The following is a 20,484-nucleotide window of genomic DNA, read 5'->3' as shown; positions in this document are numbered from 1 at the left end:
CATCTCTGTGAGCCCCCATTTGTGATGTGTGCCAGTGTTCACAACTTAATCAGTCAGAGACTATCCAGAAAAACAGACAATTCCAGGTCTTTCAAATGAAGGAAATTTAACACAAGAATTAGCTATACAGGTGATAGAACAGATAAGGCGAATGAATGATGGTGAATAAACACAGAGACTAATGAAATCAGAAAACTGCTGCATAACCTAGGAATAGAGTGTAATAGGAAGAAGTAATATGACCAGATATTATCCAAAGTTACAGGCTGGGCATGTGCCCTGACTGGGAATTGAACTGGCGACCTCTTGGTACATGGATCAAAACTCAACCAGTGATCCACACTAGCTGTTAGCTCTGATAAGAAAAGTCTGTGAGGTCTGAGGGATTTGAACCATTTATAATTTTTCATCTTTGTGTCTCCCTACATAGTGAGCACTCAAATATCTGTTCACTTGAACAGAGATAAGCAGTAAATCCTTCCACTGACTTCATTTAGAAGTACCCATCAGAGAACTGAAATGTGGCAGAAATGATGGCATTCAATCCTGGGATGCTCCTTAATTTGCGGTTCAGCTGCAGTTAGTTATTTTGGGACCTTATTTAGTTAACCCATCATTGCCATTTAGAGAATGAGAAATTGTCAGAAGTTTTAATTTAAATATTCTCTTCCTGTAAAATGCTTTTTAGAGTTTGGAACAAAACCAACCTTTGTATAAACATAGAAGGGAGAATTACAAAGGAATAAAGTCTGTAAGTGGTTCATGTCAAAATACATTTTTTTAAAAAGTGGTTTAGGGAGAAAGAAAGAGAAAAACTTTCCAGAATTGCTGGAAATGTAGCAGCTATAGTTACAGAGAATATATAGCACTTAGTCTCTGACCCTTTTTTATTATTTTATTTTTTTATCCTCACCCGAGGACTTTTTTTTTTTTCTTCATCCTCACCCGAGGACATTTCTCCATCTTTTGTACAGATAGAATGGGAGGGAGAGAGAGGAAGAGAGAGAGAGAGAAACATCGATGTGAAAGAGACACATCGAGTGGCTGCCACCCGCATGACCAACCAGGGCCGGGGACAAACTGCAACCGAGGTACATGCCCTTAGCGGGAACTGAACCCGGGTCTCTCCGGACCGCAGGCCGACGCTCCAACCACTGAGCCAAACTGGCCAGGGCCCGAGGACATTTTTTGATATTTTGTTCAGATAGAGTGGGAGGGAGAGAGAGAGAGAGAAACATCGACGTGAAAGGGACACATCAAGTGGTTGCCAACCACACCACCCAACCAGGACTGGGGACAAACTGCAACCAAGGTACATGCCCTTAGCGGGAACTGAACCCAGGTCTCCCCAGACCGCAGGCCAGTGCTCTAACCGCTGAGCCAAACCGGCCAGGGCTCTGACCTCTTTTTTTAGAATCGCCTTCTAAATTCATAATAACATTCCTTTGTCTACCAGTTTGAGCCAAAAATTATCAGCTTATTTTTATTTGCCGTTATTTAAGAAGGAACCTGTAAAATATTCCATTGGATATTTTAGCAGTCTTAAAAAACTTATTCTAGACTATGATCATCATTTTTGAAAACATCATAAATGCTGTTTCATCTGTTCTTGGATGTGCCTTTATATGTTTAAGTGTACAGATATGCTGGATTCAATTTAGCTGTGGCTTTTAGAATAGGCTTGAGAAAAGTCTCAAAATAGTAGGTACATTTAACACCTTGGAAGTTGAGAGTAGTTTGAGAAGCTTTTTTGACTATGTTGCCTTTTCTAGAGACAAAAAGAGCCTTGCTTAAAGATTTCCCAGTGAATATTTCCACTTATACATGAAAGTGAAGATTTTAATTTTGGCAGGGTATGTCAAATTCAGTTGTCATGTTGCGTTTTAAAAACATTTTAGCATACCTGAGCATGTTATAATTTTTTCCATTTACCTGGAAGTTTCATGTGTATTTGCTTTTCACATATTGGTTTAAAATAAGAATGATTTAAAATATAGTGCATTGTATGTTATATCTTTATTTTTTTTCTTCAGAAGATAGTGTTCCCATTTTAAAATATCCATTAAGGCTCGGATGTTGGATGTATCTAAATAGTGTCATGACTTACTAAAAATGGGAAAATACATTGTTTAATCTAGTTGGCACCTAACATCTGAAAAGGAAGCTTTTCCTTCCTGTGTTGGCTTCGTGGAGCTGTCGTGTTGTGAAATGATGACTTGGTAATTTGGCAGTTTTATTAAAAATAATTACTTTGTTTCAGTCATTATAACATTATCTTCATAGTTTTGAAAACATGTAGTCAGGGAAAAAAATTCTTCTTTGGTATTGACCTAGAGCAGAAAATGCACTATGATCAGTCTTTTCTATCTCTAATTGAGTTGATTTTCTTTAATACTGTTTCTCAGTGAAAATATTAAACCATGAGGTGTATTTTTGCAGCTTAAAATAATTGGTTTTGCTTTTTATGCATGCTGTCTATAATTTCAAAGCATATTTCTTTCTGAACTTCTCTTCCCTGAGGAATTTAGAGTATTTTTGAAATTATAGATGTCTATTAAGTATTTTTCAACTGTCAGTTCAACTATAGTCATTGTGCTATTAATTCATTATGAGGTGACACAGACGGAATGATGCTCCAACCAACTGAGCCACCTGGCCAGGGCAGGAAGAAAACTTATGTGAGAATATGAAAACATAGATTTGTCAAAAAAACAAATGAGTCTGTATTGAAAACCCATCTGCTGCGGTGAGATTGAAATGGTTAGGCACATTTTGGCTTCATACCTTCTTTTCAAACAGGAAAATGTATAGAAAAGATCGTAGTTCCAACCCTTAGGCACTTTGGATTGTACACTTAAATGTTTTCTTTTTTTGTCTCCTACAGGTGATATTATACCCAACTTCTAATAGCTCCAAGTCAGCTGAGTTGCACCGAATGATAGTTCCAAAAAATAGCCAGGATTCGGACTTAAGAATCAAATTGGCAGTGCGAATGGACAAACCGCCTCATATGAAACACAGTGGGTGAGTATGTGCTTGAAAATGCTTTTCTGTTGACTTACGGATTTCATTTCAGTGTATCTCTTGTGTCAGTTCCCTGAGAGAGCCAGTATATCAGGTTTTCACATGGAGTTTTTCCCCAAAATGGCATACATAGGTTAACTTAATTTTTAAAAACCTGTAGACACTTTCATAGCTAAGTATATATGGTTATTTAGTTAATATAACTGTTTGCATGCTAACATAATATTGGTACTTGATTGCATTGGTACTACATACCACATGTTAGTAAAGAACAGTGATATATGGAGACAATGTCTAAGTAATATTTTTCAAGATTCAGTAATAGTTGAAACAAGTGTTATATTCAGGTTCCCAGGGTCCCACTTCTTAGGAATAAATCTCAAGAATCCTGAAATGACAGTCAGAAAGAATCTTTGCACCCCTATGTTCACAGCAGCCAATAGCTAAGATCTGGTAACAGCCCAAGTGTCCATCAGTAGATGAGTGGATAAAAAAGCTGTGGTACATATACACAATGGAACACTATGCAGCTATAAGAAAAGAAGGATCTTTAAATTTTGAGACAGCAGGGAGGGACCTGGAGACTATTATGCTAAGTGAAATAAACCAGTCAGAGAAAGACAATTTCTTGCTTCAGAATGAATGATTCAGGGAAGGTGGGATAATCCAGCCCCTTTCCAAGACTGGATTGTTGTTGTTTGTTGTTTTTTAAATTACTCCTTTGCAATGAAGAAAAATTGCTTTGTATCACATTCCAGTGCCCTTTCACTAACTCAGAACCCCCAGAATGGCTCTGGACTTGACTTCTACCCTAGATGGGAAGGGATTACCAAAGAGAACACATCATAGACTCTCAACTTAATCTACAAAACTCAGGATCTCACCTTAGATTAAGATCAGGAATGATTCAGATCCCAGCTACATCAGTTATCTGTCATTGGGTAACTCTGCAGTTTATGGTATGTAAAAGGAAGGGATTCTATAATAGAAAATATCTGTGATTTCAGTTCTAGAATTGAAAATATCTACAGTTGGTGTGTGATATAGCATAATTAAGAATATTATAATAGTTTATAATAGTCATTCACAAAATTATTTAATAGCAGTATTGGGCATAATAGTAATGATCAACCAGAATTAAAAGCTTTCAACATTGCTGTAATAGCTGTTTAGACCTCAGGCAGGGATAGTCCAGGTGCTTTGCCGCAAGCACCGGTTCACGTTTTTCAGTGTCCGTGTGGTAAGTTTTAAATATTTTTTAATATCACCCCTGTGTATAGTTGTATATGGGAAAACATACTTTGACCTGCACCATAACTATATCTATCTTTTTCTGAGGTGCTTCATAAATAGATTTTACTAAACTTAATTACATTTAAGAAGAGAAATTCAACTAACCTTTTTCCCCAAGTGTTTTGTCATATGCCAAAGAAATAATATAAGAAGAGTATGTAGTAGATTAATAGCATTTTGCTTTCGGACTGGATTGTGTTCTGTCAATAATTCATCTTATAATGAATAATTAATATATGAGTAATGAATAATTGAAAAAAGACATCTCAAGTTAAAAAAATTAATACATCTTTAAAATATGGTAAACTCCTCTCACAGATAAAGTCAAGTACATTAAGCAGTGAATTGGATGGTTATGGATTTTTATCTTCAGAGCATTTTCAGAAGTAGATTTTGAAATCCTTTATGACTTTAATCATAAAACCTATTTCCTGTTTGAATAAGGTGGGCAACATGTATATCTTTCTTATGTGAACTTTTTTAACACCATAGTCTCTTTCTTGTTCATTTATCATGTAAGTGGCCCCTGTATTGTCCTAAAATAAATGTTTTATTAACGTTATGTTATCTCTGTTTTTTTTTAATCCTCACCTGAGTACTTTTTTTCCCATTTTGGGAAGAGTGGGAGGGAGAGAGAGGGAGAGGGAGAGGGAGAGGGAGAGGGAGGGAGGGAGGGAGAGAGAGAGAGAGAGAGAGAGAGAGAGAGAGAGAAACCTTGATGTGAAAGGGACACATCGAGTGGCTGCCTTCCACATAACCCCAACCAGAGCCAGGGACAAATCGCAACTGAGGTACATGCCGTTGGCCAGAATCCAACCCGAGACTCATTGGTCCGAGAGCCCACGCTCTAACCGCTGAGCCAAATCGGCCAGGGCTATCTCTATTTTTATATGGATTCCCAACTAGACTGTGGGTTTCTTAGACCCGTTTGAGCCCCGGTGCATGCCACAGTGTGTGATCAAGGACAGGTGTGAATAATGATAACTGTGTGCTCCTTAGCATTTTGGAGGAAAAGCAGTGAAAATGAGAGTAAGCTGTGCTCATAAGTTGAAACTTAAAAACGTTCTAAATGTAATTTATACGGGATAGAGTATAATTTTAATGTGAAAAATACCCGAGATAAGTGAAATGATATTTGGTTCTCAACTGCTGCATTTTAAAATGAGTTTTTTATGAAGGAAAATATATCTGATTTAAAGCTCATATTTCTGATAACTAATCAGTCCATAGCTGTATACATTGTAATTTTTAAAAATATAATTGACTACATGCAAATGACTATAGGTCTTTAATTTGGATAAAATAAACATAATGATGATTTTATTCTTTTAAAATCAAACTAGATATTACCACAAGACATATTTGGTAAAAAAAAAAAAAAAAAGGTTTTGTTTATTTTTTTGGAGTATGTCATATAAAGTAATTATATAAACTAATTCATATAATTTGTTCAATGAATTGCCAGCTAGGTTTTGAGTGGCTAAGTAATTCATATCTAGTTTTTTAGTTTATTTGCCTATTTTTTGGGGTAGCTGGAAGCCAGCGTGTGCTTGAGCAAATGGGCTGTCCTCTAGCATAGCCTAGTGGCTAAGTAGCAGTATTAACTTAAATCTCAGAAATACTATCCCTGTTTTTATTAAAAAACATTTTCCTAATTCAAATGATATTTTCTTAACCAAAAGAAAGGCAAAATAAAATGGAACTAATAAAACAAGTGACTGTTATGACAATTAAATCTACAGTTGAAAAGGATAAAGAAGAAAATTAAATTGGCTGTCAACGCTTTAAGGCAAAAAATTAGAGGGAACATGAGGTCCTTTTTTTTCTTTCAGAAACCAGAGCATTTCCATAGGTTATCTTAATTAAGTTGGGGTCATTTTTTTTAAAATTATGGTGAAAACTATTTAGAAATATTATAAAATTTTATAACCACTTTATGTATGTACAATTATAAAATAGTTCCATTTTCTTAATCCATGCCTTTAAAATTTTTGTGGTATGTACTGACACAGTGATACTTTTTATTCTTTTGAACACATCCGGAAGTTTTAAAATTTTAACACTGAGTTAACAAAACACAAATCTTGGCCTTATTAAATGCTCAAGCACTGTGGGAGTTCAAGAAAAAATTCATTATTTAAAGATGTTTATTCTTAGTTCATTCCTCTGGTACGTATAGCTGTGTTGTGGCCCAGGTGGAGGCTGGTGTAGTAATAGTTATGTTGAATAAGCACTAGTTTAAGAGCCAAGACAGTTGTCTTTTGGTCTCAGTTCTATCACTAACTTGGCTAAGTCACTGCATCTTTCTTGGCCTTGATTTCATCAGTTGCTAAAGGAGACTTTGGACTAGAAAACATGAATGGCTCCTAAGCCCCCTGGGAATTCATGACTCAGCAAATCATTTCCCCCCTTAGCTCTCCAGGAGCATATTTCCCTCTCTCTACAGCAGGTCCTACAGATACAGGATGTACAGAGTTTGGGGAGAGATGACAGATTTCAGGATTTATTTGAATTTTCTCAAGACAAATAAAGGAAGTATGAAGACTGACTAAAACAGCAGGCTTTTATGTAAGATTAATTTGAGAAATACACATTATAGAACTGTTTGTACTCTGATGGTGAATATTAAAAACATATTCCCATAACAATTCAGAAAGGAAATACATATACTAAACGTGCTGCATAGGATAATGCAACTATGGGTAAAATTTTCTAGTTTCCAGATTTTCTTTGATGTGCTATAATTATACTACTATTATGATGAAAGAGTGCAGTTAAGGCACTAAAAAGTAAAACAAGCAAATAGGTTTAAAATTAAAAAATAGTTAAATTTCCTTTACCTACAATCTGATTATTAGGGAAATTCACTTGAGAGAGGATTTCTTAAGATGAGACTTGAAGAAAGACTCTTGTCCATCGAGTCTTTAAAGAGCAGTGTGGTTTAGGAACATGAGCTGTGGGGCCAGACTGCCCACCTTCAAATCCTGACTTTCTCACAGTAATATTCACTATGTAATAGCCACCAAAAAAGCCCTAAAAATGGTGTACCTTTGAGTCGAGATACTAGTAAAAGGAAAAAACAAACGTTTGAGATATGAAATAGAACAAAGAGCATTTTAGAAAAAATAAAGCACTAATCCCATTTTATACCACCCCTCCCCCCACCAACCTCGGATCCCTACTCTCCTTTTCAAGCACCCACTCCCTGGGAGACCTGGGCTCCAGCCTGCTCTGCATGCAGGTTGCTGCTCTGGGTCTTAGCCCCGTGTCTCCTTCGTTTCTTCTTCTTTAGAACAACATATTGAGTTCACTAAATGATCCTTAGGTTTCTCACAGCTCCGAAATCTGTTTCTTTTGATTCTTTATTCTAAACCTAAAATTAGATCTCTCTTAAGGAAAGTAAGATGGAAATGTTCATATTCCTGGGCAGGATGAAAAAGTTAAATGATTTTCAAGCCACATCATTCTCTTTAAGGACATCTTCATAAACAGGAAACAAGATACAAGATGGTTAAGAATGCAGACTTTGGAGTTAGACCTAAATTCAAATTCTAGGCCTGTCATTTTTATGCAAACTTAGTGGAGTTACTTCACTTCTCACACATAGCCTCACTTTTCTTAACCATAAAGTCGGGGTGCCCTGAGCATGAAATTAGATATATTCATAAAGCATATAGCTTAGTGCTTGCTACATAGCAAGTGCTCAATTAACTGGTAAGAGTTGCTATTAAAATAAACATTATTTTTTTAAAAAGTCATAGTCCCATGAACTATAATAAAGCCTGCCTTTAACCATATCATTTGATTTTATTCGGAAGAAAATGTTCAAAGTTAGATGGGAAAATAGAAGTGTACAAATCCTCAGTAATTCCTGGAGGGTATGAAAGTTAAACCCCTCATTAGTGCCCTCTGCTTAATTGTTGGCTATAGTTTACATTTGTATTTGACAACTATTATGTATGTAGTTGTTGGTGGTGGTATTGTGTTGTACTTTGTGTGCCTGTGTATGTTTTGCTGCCAGCTTTATTTTGTCTATGTCCAGAGGAAGAAAAATGAAAATATTACATAACAGCTTTCAACAGTGCTGAGGAGCTGACTGGAATGATTTATCTGAGAGATAAGATCAATTCAGGTTCTAAAAACGAACACCTGGAGATTATTTCATAGCAAGTGAGGAGACCAAGATAGAACTTTTCCCTTTATTTCAGCCTAGTGCGGTCTAACATATTAAAAACGGCAAATGCTTTCATGGTGTCTTTGATATGTTTAGTGCAATTACTAGTTTTACTTTGTGTTTTTTTATTTTATTCTATTTTTCTTTATTGATTTTAGAAAGAGAAGAATGGAGAGGGAGAGAGAGATAGAAACACTGATTAGAGAGAACATTGATTGGCCACCTCCTGCATGCCCCTCACTGGGGATTTGGCCCACAACCTGGGCATGTGCCCAGACCGGATATGGAACTGGTGACCTCTTGGTGCATGAGTAAATGCTCAACCACTGAGCCACACTGGCCGAGCTACTTTGCATTTTATTACCTAAATTATTAGATATTACTTGACCCTGCATAGTTCTAAACAGTCTATCAGATTTTGCTAGTATTAAAATTTGTCTATTTTTTTGGTAAGTTGGTGGTCTCAACAATTTCTACATTCCAAATACATTAGTTTTCATTTCATCTGAGCTATTTTTGTGTGTGTTTTCAATTACAGTTTATATGTGTTTAATTTAAGGTAGGGTTGATAAGCTTACTCATTACTTACTAGCTCAAAGACGGTTATTTTGTTGTTACCATAGCACCTAAGATATTTATGTAATTGAATAATTAGTCTATGTATATTAATGTTTATGAAAATAATCACAGGGAAAGGTTGGTGTCGTTGAGATGGGGGTTCTGACGCTGCTGCCTGGACGTTCTCAGCTGGTCCCGAGAACAGAACCTGGGAAGTTGCTGACGGTCAGAGAATGCTTTCCCCCCACATCCACTGCCCTCACTGTGTCGGGTCTCTGCTCAGATGGCACTGATGCAGAGAGGCTCATCCTGACCAGCCCCAGAGTCGTGCCTCTCTCCTCACTGCCAGCCTTCTTAACCTGCTTTATCCTGATATTATGTGTATCGACTGTTGTTTATTAACTGTCTTACCAACTAAAATGTTATCTCCATTTAGGCGATTTGCTGTTGACTACATCTCCAAACAAATGTAATTTCAATAGGATAGGAACCTTGTCTTATTCACTGCTATTTTTAAACCACTTTGTTGAGTGAATGAATAAATATTTTCTTTTCGGAAGAAAAAACAGAATGCAGAACTTATGTCACAGTTTTTTAATATTCAAAATAACTATTGGATTGATTGTTTGGATATAAGCTCCAAGTTATGTCATTATCTATCTAATTGGGGATACAGGAATATAAGTTTGTTGGAGTATGCTTCAAAACATTTTTGTTCCCAAAGGAATGACAGTAAGTTTCATTATTCTAAAATGTTCTATATGATTTAAAATTTAAAGGCTGTGGAAAAATGTATTCTTGTCTAAAAACTTTAACTTCAAAGTCATTAATTTCTACAGTGAGGCTTGTTTTTTAATGACTTTTTACCTACCTATAATGGAAAAGGTAGGTAATATTATCTGTTATCTCTCAACACATATTTGGACCATTCCTGTGACATGTGGTGAATGATAGGAGGAAGTTTTAGCAGCTTTTCCTCTGGGTAGGAGTATATCTCAGGGTTCATTTATAAGAATGGTGTATTATGTAACCAATACTTAATAAAGGTAAAAAAGGAAACTAGATTGAGTTTGTATATGCTATTTTTATGGAATCAGAAGTCATTTACTTTCTCCTATAGTGATTCCTGACTAGTAATAGTCATATTTATTTCAGAATTTATTTAATCAATTCTATTTAGTGAATACTCCATTTGTTTTTTTCTGTATTGATTTTAGAGAGAGAGGAAGGAAGAGGGAGAGAGAGATAGAAACATCAATGAGAGAGAACATTGATTGGCCACCTCCTGCATGCCCCCCACTGGGGATTGGGTCCACAACCTGGGCATATGCCCTGACTGGGAATCGAACCAGCGGCCTCTTGGTGCGTGGGTCGATGCTCAACCACTGAGCCACACCAACCGGGCACTTTATTCCATTTAAACAGGCACAAAAAAACTTCATGAAAATATTCTCCCCAACAAATGACAAAGCAGAACAAAGAGAAAACATTTTTTTTCCTTTTATTCAATTTATTGGATGACACTGATTAACAAAATTATACAGGTTTCAGGTGCACAGTTCTACACATCATCTGTACACTGTATTGTGTGTTCCTCACATCAAGTCAAGTCTCTGTTCATCACCATTTATCCCGCCATCCCCTCCTCCACTTCCCTTCCCCCCGACTACCCTGCCTATCACAACACTTGTCTGTGTCCATGAGTTTTTTCTCATTATTTTTTCTTTTTTTCTCAATCCCTCTAGCCCACAGCCCAGCTCCTCTGCCCTCTCCCGACAGCTGTCAGCCTGCTCTCTGTCTATGAGCCTGTCTCTATTTTGCTTTAGTTCATTTTGTTCATTAGATTCCACATACGAGTGAAATCATATTGTACTTATATAATTGAAAAGGAATCCGCACCTTGCTCATCAGCCAGAGAGATAGGTCCAGTTGCGGACCTATAAATGGAAGAGAGGTTGAAGAGTACGCAAAAGAATGGGCTGACTGCTGTAAGATCTGTGAAGATGTCAAGGTTAGAGCAGGCTGTGGGTCAAAATGAGGAGGAAATTTAAGAGGCTGGAGATGACATCAATCAGAAAACAGCATGAAGCACGGCAGTGGTGAAGGGCAATGGGAGCAGAAGAACTTGATCAACATATGTGGCAGCCAATCTGGCCTCATTTGGAGGCCCTGACAAAGGAGGAGTAAGATAGCTTAAGCCTTAGGGGGATATAACGGGTCCAAAAAGAAATGAGGGTGTTAGTGGAAAGTCATAATGGATAGAATAGTGTCTGAAAATATAGAAACTATTAAATTTCTTCAGAAGTAGTCCTAACATCTAACAATGTATTTAATTCTGGCATTGTTTCGTAAATGATAACATACTGTTATAAGGACTATTTCTTAATCCTCTTTTTTATAATTATGGCTAGAGTTTAGCAGAATAGGGCATTAGTAACAGGATATAACATCACAGCCACAGTTCCATATCTAGACTGTGTTTGAAATACCTGAAAATCATTGTTAACTAATGATATGGGGATGAGAGCAAATGAATTTTAGCTGGATGAATGTGTGTTCTGATTATAAAAAGAATCATTACCACAATTTTAACATTAATTAATATCAGTGTTGATATCATAAACAGAGCAATGGGTTTTTGAAGTATTAAAATTTGTAATCATTAATCCTGGAATAATTTATATTCTTAAGGATAGTATATTAATATTCAATTCAGAGAGAAAAAACACATCTTATTTTCATGATTTAAAAGAAACTAGTTTGTTGCCTTTATAAAAATACAAATATATATTTTAGTGCCTTTGCTTATTTCATATATCAGTACTAATGGGATTTTAAAAACTACTTTTGACAATGGATTAGAAAGATATAGCAATAGGCCAAAGATCAGTTAGAGAAAATTTGTGAAATTGGTAGCCTTATTCTTTCTGCCAGTTAGATTGATCTTTAGGTTTGTCTTTAATTACCCTCTTCCTTTTCACTCAGAGTAGTAAATCCCCATCTCTCTGCAGTGTTGCCCACAGACAAATCCTTTTTCATTCCGTCTGCAGACTCCAATTCAGTCTCCATTCTGGCAAAGAAACTAAACCAAACCAAAAAGTGTTTCAATGACTTTTGTATTTGTTTTTCTATGTTTACCATTCTAAACCACTAAGGAATTTAGGACTACTATTTATATTACAGTTGTACTGAAAAAAAATTCTAGTGCTTCCCTATTGCTTATAGGATTAGATTCACATTCTTTAGCCTAGCATTCAAATTCTTTGAAAATCTGGTCCCATCCAGTCTTTCCAACCTTTTCTCCTCTTTAAACCCAACAAAGCCCTCCAGCTTCAGCCAGGTCAGTTCATGTACCATGAACATACTCTTACTAACCAACCCTATTTCTTCCACTCTTTATTAACCAAACCCTACGGGTCAGGTAGTAGGTCACACATTTTCTCACAGCAGTACAGCTGTGCCAAGAAAGGTAGTTTATTTTCTCTGTAATCTAATTTTCTCATGAGCAGGCTCTCACTAACCGACAAGTCCCTTTGTCCACACTCCTCTGGTTTTGAGGGAACTGCCAAGTCCTCTTTATACCACAAGAATCGAAAGAAGCTCCCCTTCCCTCTGCCTTGGGGGGACAGTTCCCACTTGATTACAGCAAAGCCTCCCCATATCTGATGTAGGAAGTGAGGCAGACCTGGATGCTCTCCTCCACTCCGTGAGGGCATCTCTCACACAGGCCTTCCCTGTCTCATTTTCTTTTCATTACAGGCACCAGAAACATGGGCTTTCTCTCTCCTTTTGTCTGCCTAGGGCCGTCCTTATGTAAAACTTTTTGATTAAGACCTGCCCTTTGCAAAAACAAAACAAAAACAAAAACCTGCCTTGTGCCACATTAATGGAAGAGATAAGTTTATTTGGAAAATTGATTCTTTGTACATGTTACAGTAGGGTTGCCTATATAAATTGGCTCCTTAAATCCATGCCCTTTGCCCTATACCTATATTGTCCTTTCAAACATTGGCCTTGGCCATGTAACTTGCTTTGGCCCGAGATGGTAGCAAATTTGGCATAAGCAGAAGCTTGAAAAAGCTCTTGTGCTCTCTGCCGTCACCATAAGGACATGTAAGGGCTAGAAGAGCAGAATTGAGTCATCCCAGTTGTCTTTGCCAAGGTCTCAGACATGAGTGAGCACAACAAAATGAATGAGACCAACTAGCCAACTTGTAATCGACCACAGACTTATGACTGGGTCATGCAGAACCCTGGTCCGATCAGTAGAACTGTTTAGTCAACTACAGATTGATAAGATATAATAACTGATTATTTTAATCACTGACTTTTTGGGTGGTATGTTATAGAGCAAAGGCTCACAGATACAGTGCACTACAGTCTTTCTACAAAATCCTATCCACACCCCCCTTTCATTATGGTACATAAGATACATGGATGGATTTAGTCATAATCCTTGGCCCATGCTATATGCCACATTGATCGATTCATGTATATATAATCTTTATAATACATATTCTATAAATATTTTGTAATTTATCTATTTTATTAACATGGACATTTGAGTGATCGAACACGTAATTGAGGTACATGCGCTTGACTGGGAATCAAACTGGTAACCCCTAAGTGCGTGGGCTAAAGCTCGAGCCACTGAAACACACCAGCCAGGGCAAATGTAATTTTTGTTGGTCACTCTGGTCAGTGAATGAAAAGGATATAATGATTATTTGAGAATAACATTCATTAACTGAAAAATATTATTTCTATAGGTAGGGAATGTGGATATGTATATGTGTTTATGAATATTATTAAACTAAACATATATGGTACATGTTTAAGAAGGATGAAAGGGGGTCAACTCCTCTTATGAAACGTGAAAAATTATAGAAGGAAAGCTGATCAAATCAGGGTGATAGATTTCTAGAGCAAGGCCAACTCTGATGACCAAGGCAGAAGACATTACTGGGTGAGGGTACAAAGGTACAAACTTCCAGTTATAAAATAAGCCATGATATACAATGTACAGTATTGTTAATAATACTGTGTTGCATATTTGAAAATTGCTAAGAGAGTAGATCTTAAAAGTTCTCATCACAAGAAAACAAATTCTGGCCCTGGCCAGTTTGGCTCAGCAGTTGGAATGTCCGCCTGCGGACCAGACAGTCCCGGGTTTGGTTCCTGCTAGGGGCACGTAACAAAACAACAACAACAAAAAACAAATTCTGTAACTACATTGATGGATATTAACTGGACTTACTGTCATTATCGTTTTGCAATATACACAAATATCAAATCATTATTATATACCTGAAACTAATATAGGTCAGATAAGGTTAGACCTGAAATGAGTAAACTGATGTAAAATTAATAAGGTAGCTACAATAAAACAGGAAAGTAATGCTACATTTGCAAATAGTGCAGATAATATGGTTATCATTCCCCACAATACCTCTTTTTGCTTTGGACACAAATATACATTTTTATTCAAAGGAAAACAAGTTCCCATATGTTTAGTCTTTGCCTTGACCTCAAGCAAGACATAGAACATTTGACAGTATCTGTTTAATCTTTCCAAAACTTGCACTTAGTTATAGACAACTACACATTGTCCTCTCAAGGGTTTAACCATTACTAAGTACTATTTGAGAGAATGAAAGTGTTAGATGTGTTTGTGAAAGGTATGAATAATTGATGAGATAATTTAAGGCATAATTAAAACTACAGAAGGACAGTGTTATACCATAGCAGTACTGTTTTGTTTGGCAGTCAGAGTGCACAGCGAGTGTGGGTGACTGGAGTCCTGTCCCTGGGTCACTGTGGGGTAAATTGCTAATCCTCCTTGAGCCTCAGTTCCTCATCTATAGAGCGAAATGATGATGATCACCTTTTTGAAAGGTTACTGTGAGGCTTATTAATCACCTACTCTTTATTAGGAATATAGTTAACACTCAATACATTTTAACTTAATAAACAATAGGTAATTCAAACTGATTTACAAATAATGTTTTAAATTTATGTATAATAGATATATAATATTATATGTTCCATGTTATGTTGAGATGTCTTCCTAGTACAGTGATAATATATATTATAAAAAGCTGGAGTTATGAGAAAATCAAAGAACATAAAAGTCACTTCATAATACCCTTTTTTAAAAAATAGATACTTAAAAATTAAAAATAAAAGTGCTTCCATTATTCTTTGAACCCCCTGAACAGTATAAACAGTTTTGTGCATACATCTTTGTTATAGTGATATATTCAATTTACAGTCATTGTAAATGTCTCATATTTTCAGCACTAATATTTTCTGCTAGAATCAACTCCTCTTTATTTAATGTTCTGACCATTAAAGTCATATCATGAATAAATGGGTTAAAAGTTATTTCTTAATTAAAGTTATCCCTATAAGTTGGATTTTTACAAAATCAATTGATTGTAATAAGTTATAAAAATGAAAAATTGAGCATTGTGATACAGATCACAGATTACATTAATGATTTATAGGTAATATGCATAAAATGAAAAATTACTAGGCAAGGAGGAGAAAGTGTTTATCCTGCTACCAAATATTCAGTGAATGGATTATAGCTACAATCTTGCCTTTAATGTTTTCCATGGTAATTGTCAGAAAGAGGTATGAAGAATCATGAGAACTTAATAATATGCTTTGCCATTTTAATTGCTGAGAGAAGCAAGAGAATCTTAATTGCTAGGAGACACATTACTAATTAAAATGTAATTTACATTCATTCTGAAATAATTAGCTTGGATATTTATAAGAGTTAAGATATAAATTTAGTTCCAAATTCAAGAGCATACTTTGTTAAAATGATCTATGGTTAAGGAAGGTTAACAATCATAAAATTTTAAATGTTTTGTTTTTTAATGTGGTAAAAATTGTTTTTTATTGGATTATTGAACTTGAAAGAATGGAGTTCATAGTATTTTATTTTATTTATTTTTTAATTTAATTTATTTTTATTAAATTCATTGGGATGAAATGGGTTTGCAAAACCATACAGATTCCATACAACTCAATAAAACATCATCTGCACACTGTATACTATGCCCATCACTCTAAGCCAAGTCTCTTTCAGTCCCCATTTTACCCCACTTTGCCCATCCCTACCCAGCCCCACCCTCCTTCCCTCTGGCTGTCACCACACTGGTGTCTGTATGTATGTGTTATGTATAAATGTTTTTTGGCTAATCCCTTCACCTTCTTTCATTCATTCCTCCACCTTCCTCCCCTCTTTGTCAGTCTGATCCATGTATCCATGCCTCTGTTTCTATTTTGTTCATCAATTTATTTTGTTCATTAGATTCCATATATAAGTGAGATCACATGGTATTTGTCTTTCTTGGACTGGCTTATATTACTTAGCATAATAATCTCCAAGTCCATCCATGCTGTCGCAAAAGATAAGGTTTTCTCTTTTTTATGGCCATGTAGTATTTCGTTGTGTAAATGTACCACAGCTTTTTTTATCTACTTATCTAATGATGGGCACTTGGGCTTTTTCTAGATTTTGGCTATTGTAAATAACAATGCAGTGAACATAGAGGTGCACATATTCTTTTGAATTAGTATTTCAGGGTTTTTAGGATATATTTCCAGAAGTGGGATCACTGTATCAAAAGGCAGTTCCATTTTTAATTTTATGAGGAAACTCCATACTGTTTTCCACAGTAGCTGCACCAGTCTGCATTTCCACCAACAGTGCACGAGGGCCCCCTTTTCTCAACATCTTCACCAGCATTTGTTGTTTGTTGATTTATTGATGATAGACATTCTGGCAAGTGTAAGGTGATATCTCATTATAGTTTTAGTCTGCATCTCTCTGATGATTGGTCACTGTGAGCATTTTTTTCATATGTCTCTTGGCCATCTATATGTCCTCTTTGAGAAGTGTCTATCCAGGTCCTTTGCCCATTTTTTAATTGGGTTGCTTGTTTTCTTAGTATTAAGTTGTATATGTTCTTTATATATTTTGAAAATCAACCCCTTATCAGATGTATCATTGGAACATATGTTCTCCCTTTCAGTGGGTTACCTTTTCATTTTATTGAAGGTTTCCTTTGCTGTGTGAAAGTTTTTTAAATTGATGTAGTCTCGTATGTTTATCTTTTCCTGAATTTCCCTTGCCCTCTGAGACATATTGGCAAAAATATTGCTGCAAGAGATGTCTGAGATATTACTGTCTATGTTTTCTTCTAGGATGTTAATGATTTCACAACATATATTTAAGTCTTTTATCCACTTTGAGTTTATTCTTGTGTATGGTATAAGTTCATGGTATAGTATTATTTTTTTGCATGTGCCTATCTGATTTTCCCAGCACCATTTATTGAAGAGACTGTCTTTACTCCATTGTATGCTCTTGCCTCCTATGTCAAATATTAATTGACTACAGATGCATGATTGATTTCTGTGTTCCAATGGTCTATCCCTCTTGTTATTCTAGTCCCAGTTTTGATTACCGTGTCCTTGTAGTATATTTGATATCCAGTATTGTGACATCTCCAACTTTGTTGTTCTTTCCTAAGAATATTCTGGCTATTCCAGGTCCTTTTTGGTTTCACATACATTTTTGGAATATTTTTTCTAGATCTGTGAAATGTGTCATTGGTATTTTAACAGGAATTGCATTGAATCTGTATGGACATTTTAACGATGTTAATTCTTCCAGTTCTTGAGCACAGTATATGCTTTCACTTATTTGTATCTTCTTCAGTTTCTTTCTTCACTGACCTATAATTTTCTGAGTACAGGTCTTTTACTTCCTTGGTTCAATTTATTCCTAAATATCTTACTTTTATGTTGTTGTTGCAATAGTAAATGGTATTGTTTCCTTAACTTCTCTTTCTGATAGTTCATTATTGGTGTATAAATATGCCACTTGTTTCTTAATATTAATTTAGTGTCCTACTATTTTGCCACATTCATTTATTAGATCTAGTAGATTTTTTTATGGAGTCTTTAGGATTTTCTATGTATAATATCATGTCTTCTGGAAATAATGACAGTTTTACTTCCTATTTCCAGTTTGGATGCCTTTTATTTCTTCTTCTTGTCTGCTCGCTGTGGCTAGGACTTCCAGTACTATGTTGAATAAGAGGGGTGAAAGCAGACATTCCTGTCTTGTTCCTGATCTTAAAAGGAACACATTTAGTGTTTGCCCTTTGAGTATGATGTTGGCTGTAGGTTTTTCATATATGGCCTTTATTATGTTGAGATATGATCCCTCTAGTCCCATTTTTCTGAGTTTTTATTGTAAATGGGTGATGGATTTTATCAAATGTCGTTTTCTGCATCTATTATGATCATGTGATTTTTATCCTTCATTTTGTTTATGTGATATAGCATGTTTATTGATTTGCAAATATTATACCAACCTTGAATTTCCCCCCAAAAAAGCACTTGACCATGGTGTATGATCTTTTCACTGTATTGCTGGATCTGGTTTGCTGGTATTCTGTTGAAGATTTTAATTCTTTGTTAAGCAGAGGTATTGGCCTATAATTTTCTTTGTAGTGCCTTTGTCTGGTTTTGGAATGGGGATAATGCTGGCCTTGTAAAAAGAGGTTGGATGTCTTCCTTCTCTTGAATTTCTCTTGAGTTTGAGAAAGATATGTGTTAATCCCTCTTTAAATGTTTTCGTAAAACTTGCCTGTGAAGCCATCTGGTCCAGGACTTTTGTTTGCTGGCAGTTGTTTGATTACTGCTTTGATTTTATTAGTTGTAATTATCTATTCAGGTTTTCTGATTCAGTTTTGGAAGATTGTGTATTTCTAGAAATGTATCCATTTCTTCCAGTTTGTCCAATTTTTTGGCATATAGTTCATAGTATTTTCTTATACTCTTTGTATTTCTTTGGTGTCTTTGTATTTCATTGGTGTCTGTTGTTATTTTTCCTCTTTCATTTCTGATTTGATTTTACTTTTTTATATCCTCTCTCTTTTTTCTTGATGACTCTGGTTAAATGTTTGTCAATCTTGTTTATTTTTTATTTTTTATTCTTCACCCGAAGATATGTTTTTATTGATTTGAGAGAGAGCAAGAGAGAAAGAGAGAAATATTGATTGGTTACCTCCTGCAAGCACCCCAACCAGAGACTGACCCCACACCTAGGTATGTTCCTTGACCAGGAATTTAATCTGTAACCCTTTTGATGTACTATATGATGCTTCAACCTACTGAACAACCTGGCCAGGGCAATCTTTTTTTTTTTTTTTTTTTTATCCTCACCTGAGGACATTTTTGCATTTATCTTCAGATAGAGCAGGGACAAGGGGAGGGAGGAAGAGAGAGAGAGAAACATCGATGTGAGAGACACACATCAAGTGGTTGCCACCCACATGACCCCATCCGGGGCCAGGAACAAACGACAACCGAGGTACGTGCCCTTAGCGGGAACCGAACTGGGACCCTCTGGTCTGGGGCCAACACTCTAACCGCTGAGCCAAACCAGCCAAAGCAATCTTGTTGATCTTATCAAAGAAACAGCTCTTGGTTTCAATGATCTTTTGTATTGTTTTTTCAGTCTCTATGCCATTTATTTCCTCTCTGAGCTTTATTATTTCATTTCCTCTACTCACTCTCTGCTTTGTTAATTGTTCTTTTTTTAGTTCTTTTAGTTGTAGGGTTAGATTGTTGATTTGATATTTTTCTTGCTTCTTGAGGTAGGCCTGTAATGCTATGAACTTCCCTCACAGGACTGCTTTTGCTATGGTCCCATAGATTTGGGGTTGTTGTATGTTAATTTGTTTTCAAGTAATTTTTTATTTCTTCCTTGATTTCTTTGTTAACCCATTCATTGTTTAATAGCATGCTATTTAGCCTTATGTTTGGATGTTTTTAGTTATTTTACTGTATTTGATTTCTCATTTCATACCATTCTGATCAGAGAAGATGCCTGATAATGATTTCAATATTCCTGAATTTGTTAAAACTTATTTTGTGTCCTAACATGTGGTCTATCTTTGAGAATGTTCCATGTACACTTGAGAAGAATGTATATTCTGTTGCTTTGGGATGAAGTGTTTTATAAATATTCATCTGATCCAATGTGTTGTTTAACTTTGCCTTGTTGATTTTTTGTCTGGAAAATTATCCATTTATGACAGTGGGGTATGAAAATCTCCTACTATGACTGTATTGCTTTTGATCTCTCCCTTAATGTCCACTATGGTTTTGTTTATATATTTAGGTGCTCCTATGTTGGTGCATATATATTTACAAGGTTTATATCCTTTTGCCAAATAAATCCTCTTAGTATTATGTAGTGCTCTTCTCTCTTGTTATGGCCTCTGTTTTAAAGTCTATTTTGTCAGATGTAAGTATTGCTATCCCAGTTTTTTATTGTTTTCATTTGCATGGAATATTTTTTCTCATCCCTTTACTTTTAGTCTGGATATATCTTTTATTCTAAG

At 35.7% G+C, this 20,484-nt stretch overlaps 1 protein-coding gene across 16 annotated transcripts in view; it reads left to right on the top strand.

Moving 5' to 3' along the window:
* CADPS2 (calcium dependent secretion activator 2) overlaps positions 1-20,484 on the top strand; it is a 592,189-nt gene that overhangs the window by 339,925 nt on the left and 231,780 nt on the right. For all 16 annotated transcript variants that reach the window (XM_036246226.1, XM_036246225.1, XM_036246224.1 and 13 more), the window contains exon 8: positions 2,885-3,024. In XM_036246226.1, the coding sequence (XP_036102119.1) occupies positions 2,885-3,024 (140 nt within the window). The remainder of the gene's footprint in view (positions 1-2,884; positions 3,025-20,484) is intronic.

This window comes from Molossus molossus, unplaced genomic scaffold (assembly GCF_014108415.1).
Source record: "Molossus molossus isolate mMolMol1 unplaced genomic scaffold, mMolMol1.p scaffold_m16_p_7, whole genome shotgun sequence".
Lineage (NCBI taxonomy): Eukaryota > Metazoa > Chordata > Mammalia > Chiroptera > Molossidae > Molossus > Molossus molossus.
Note: the sequence above shows the minus strand (reverse complement) of the source record. Positions and strands in the feature narration are given on the sequence as shown.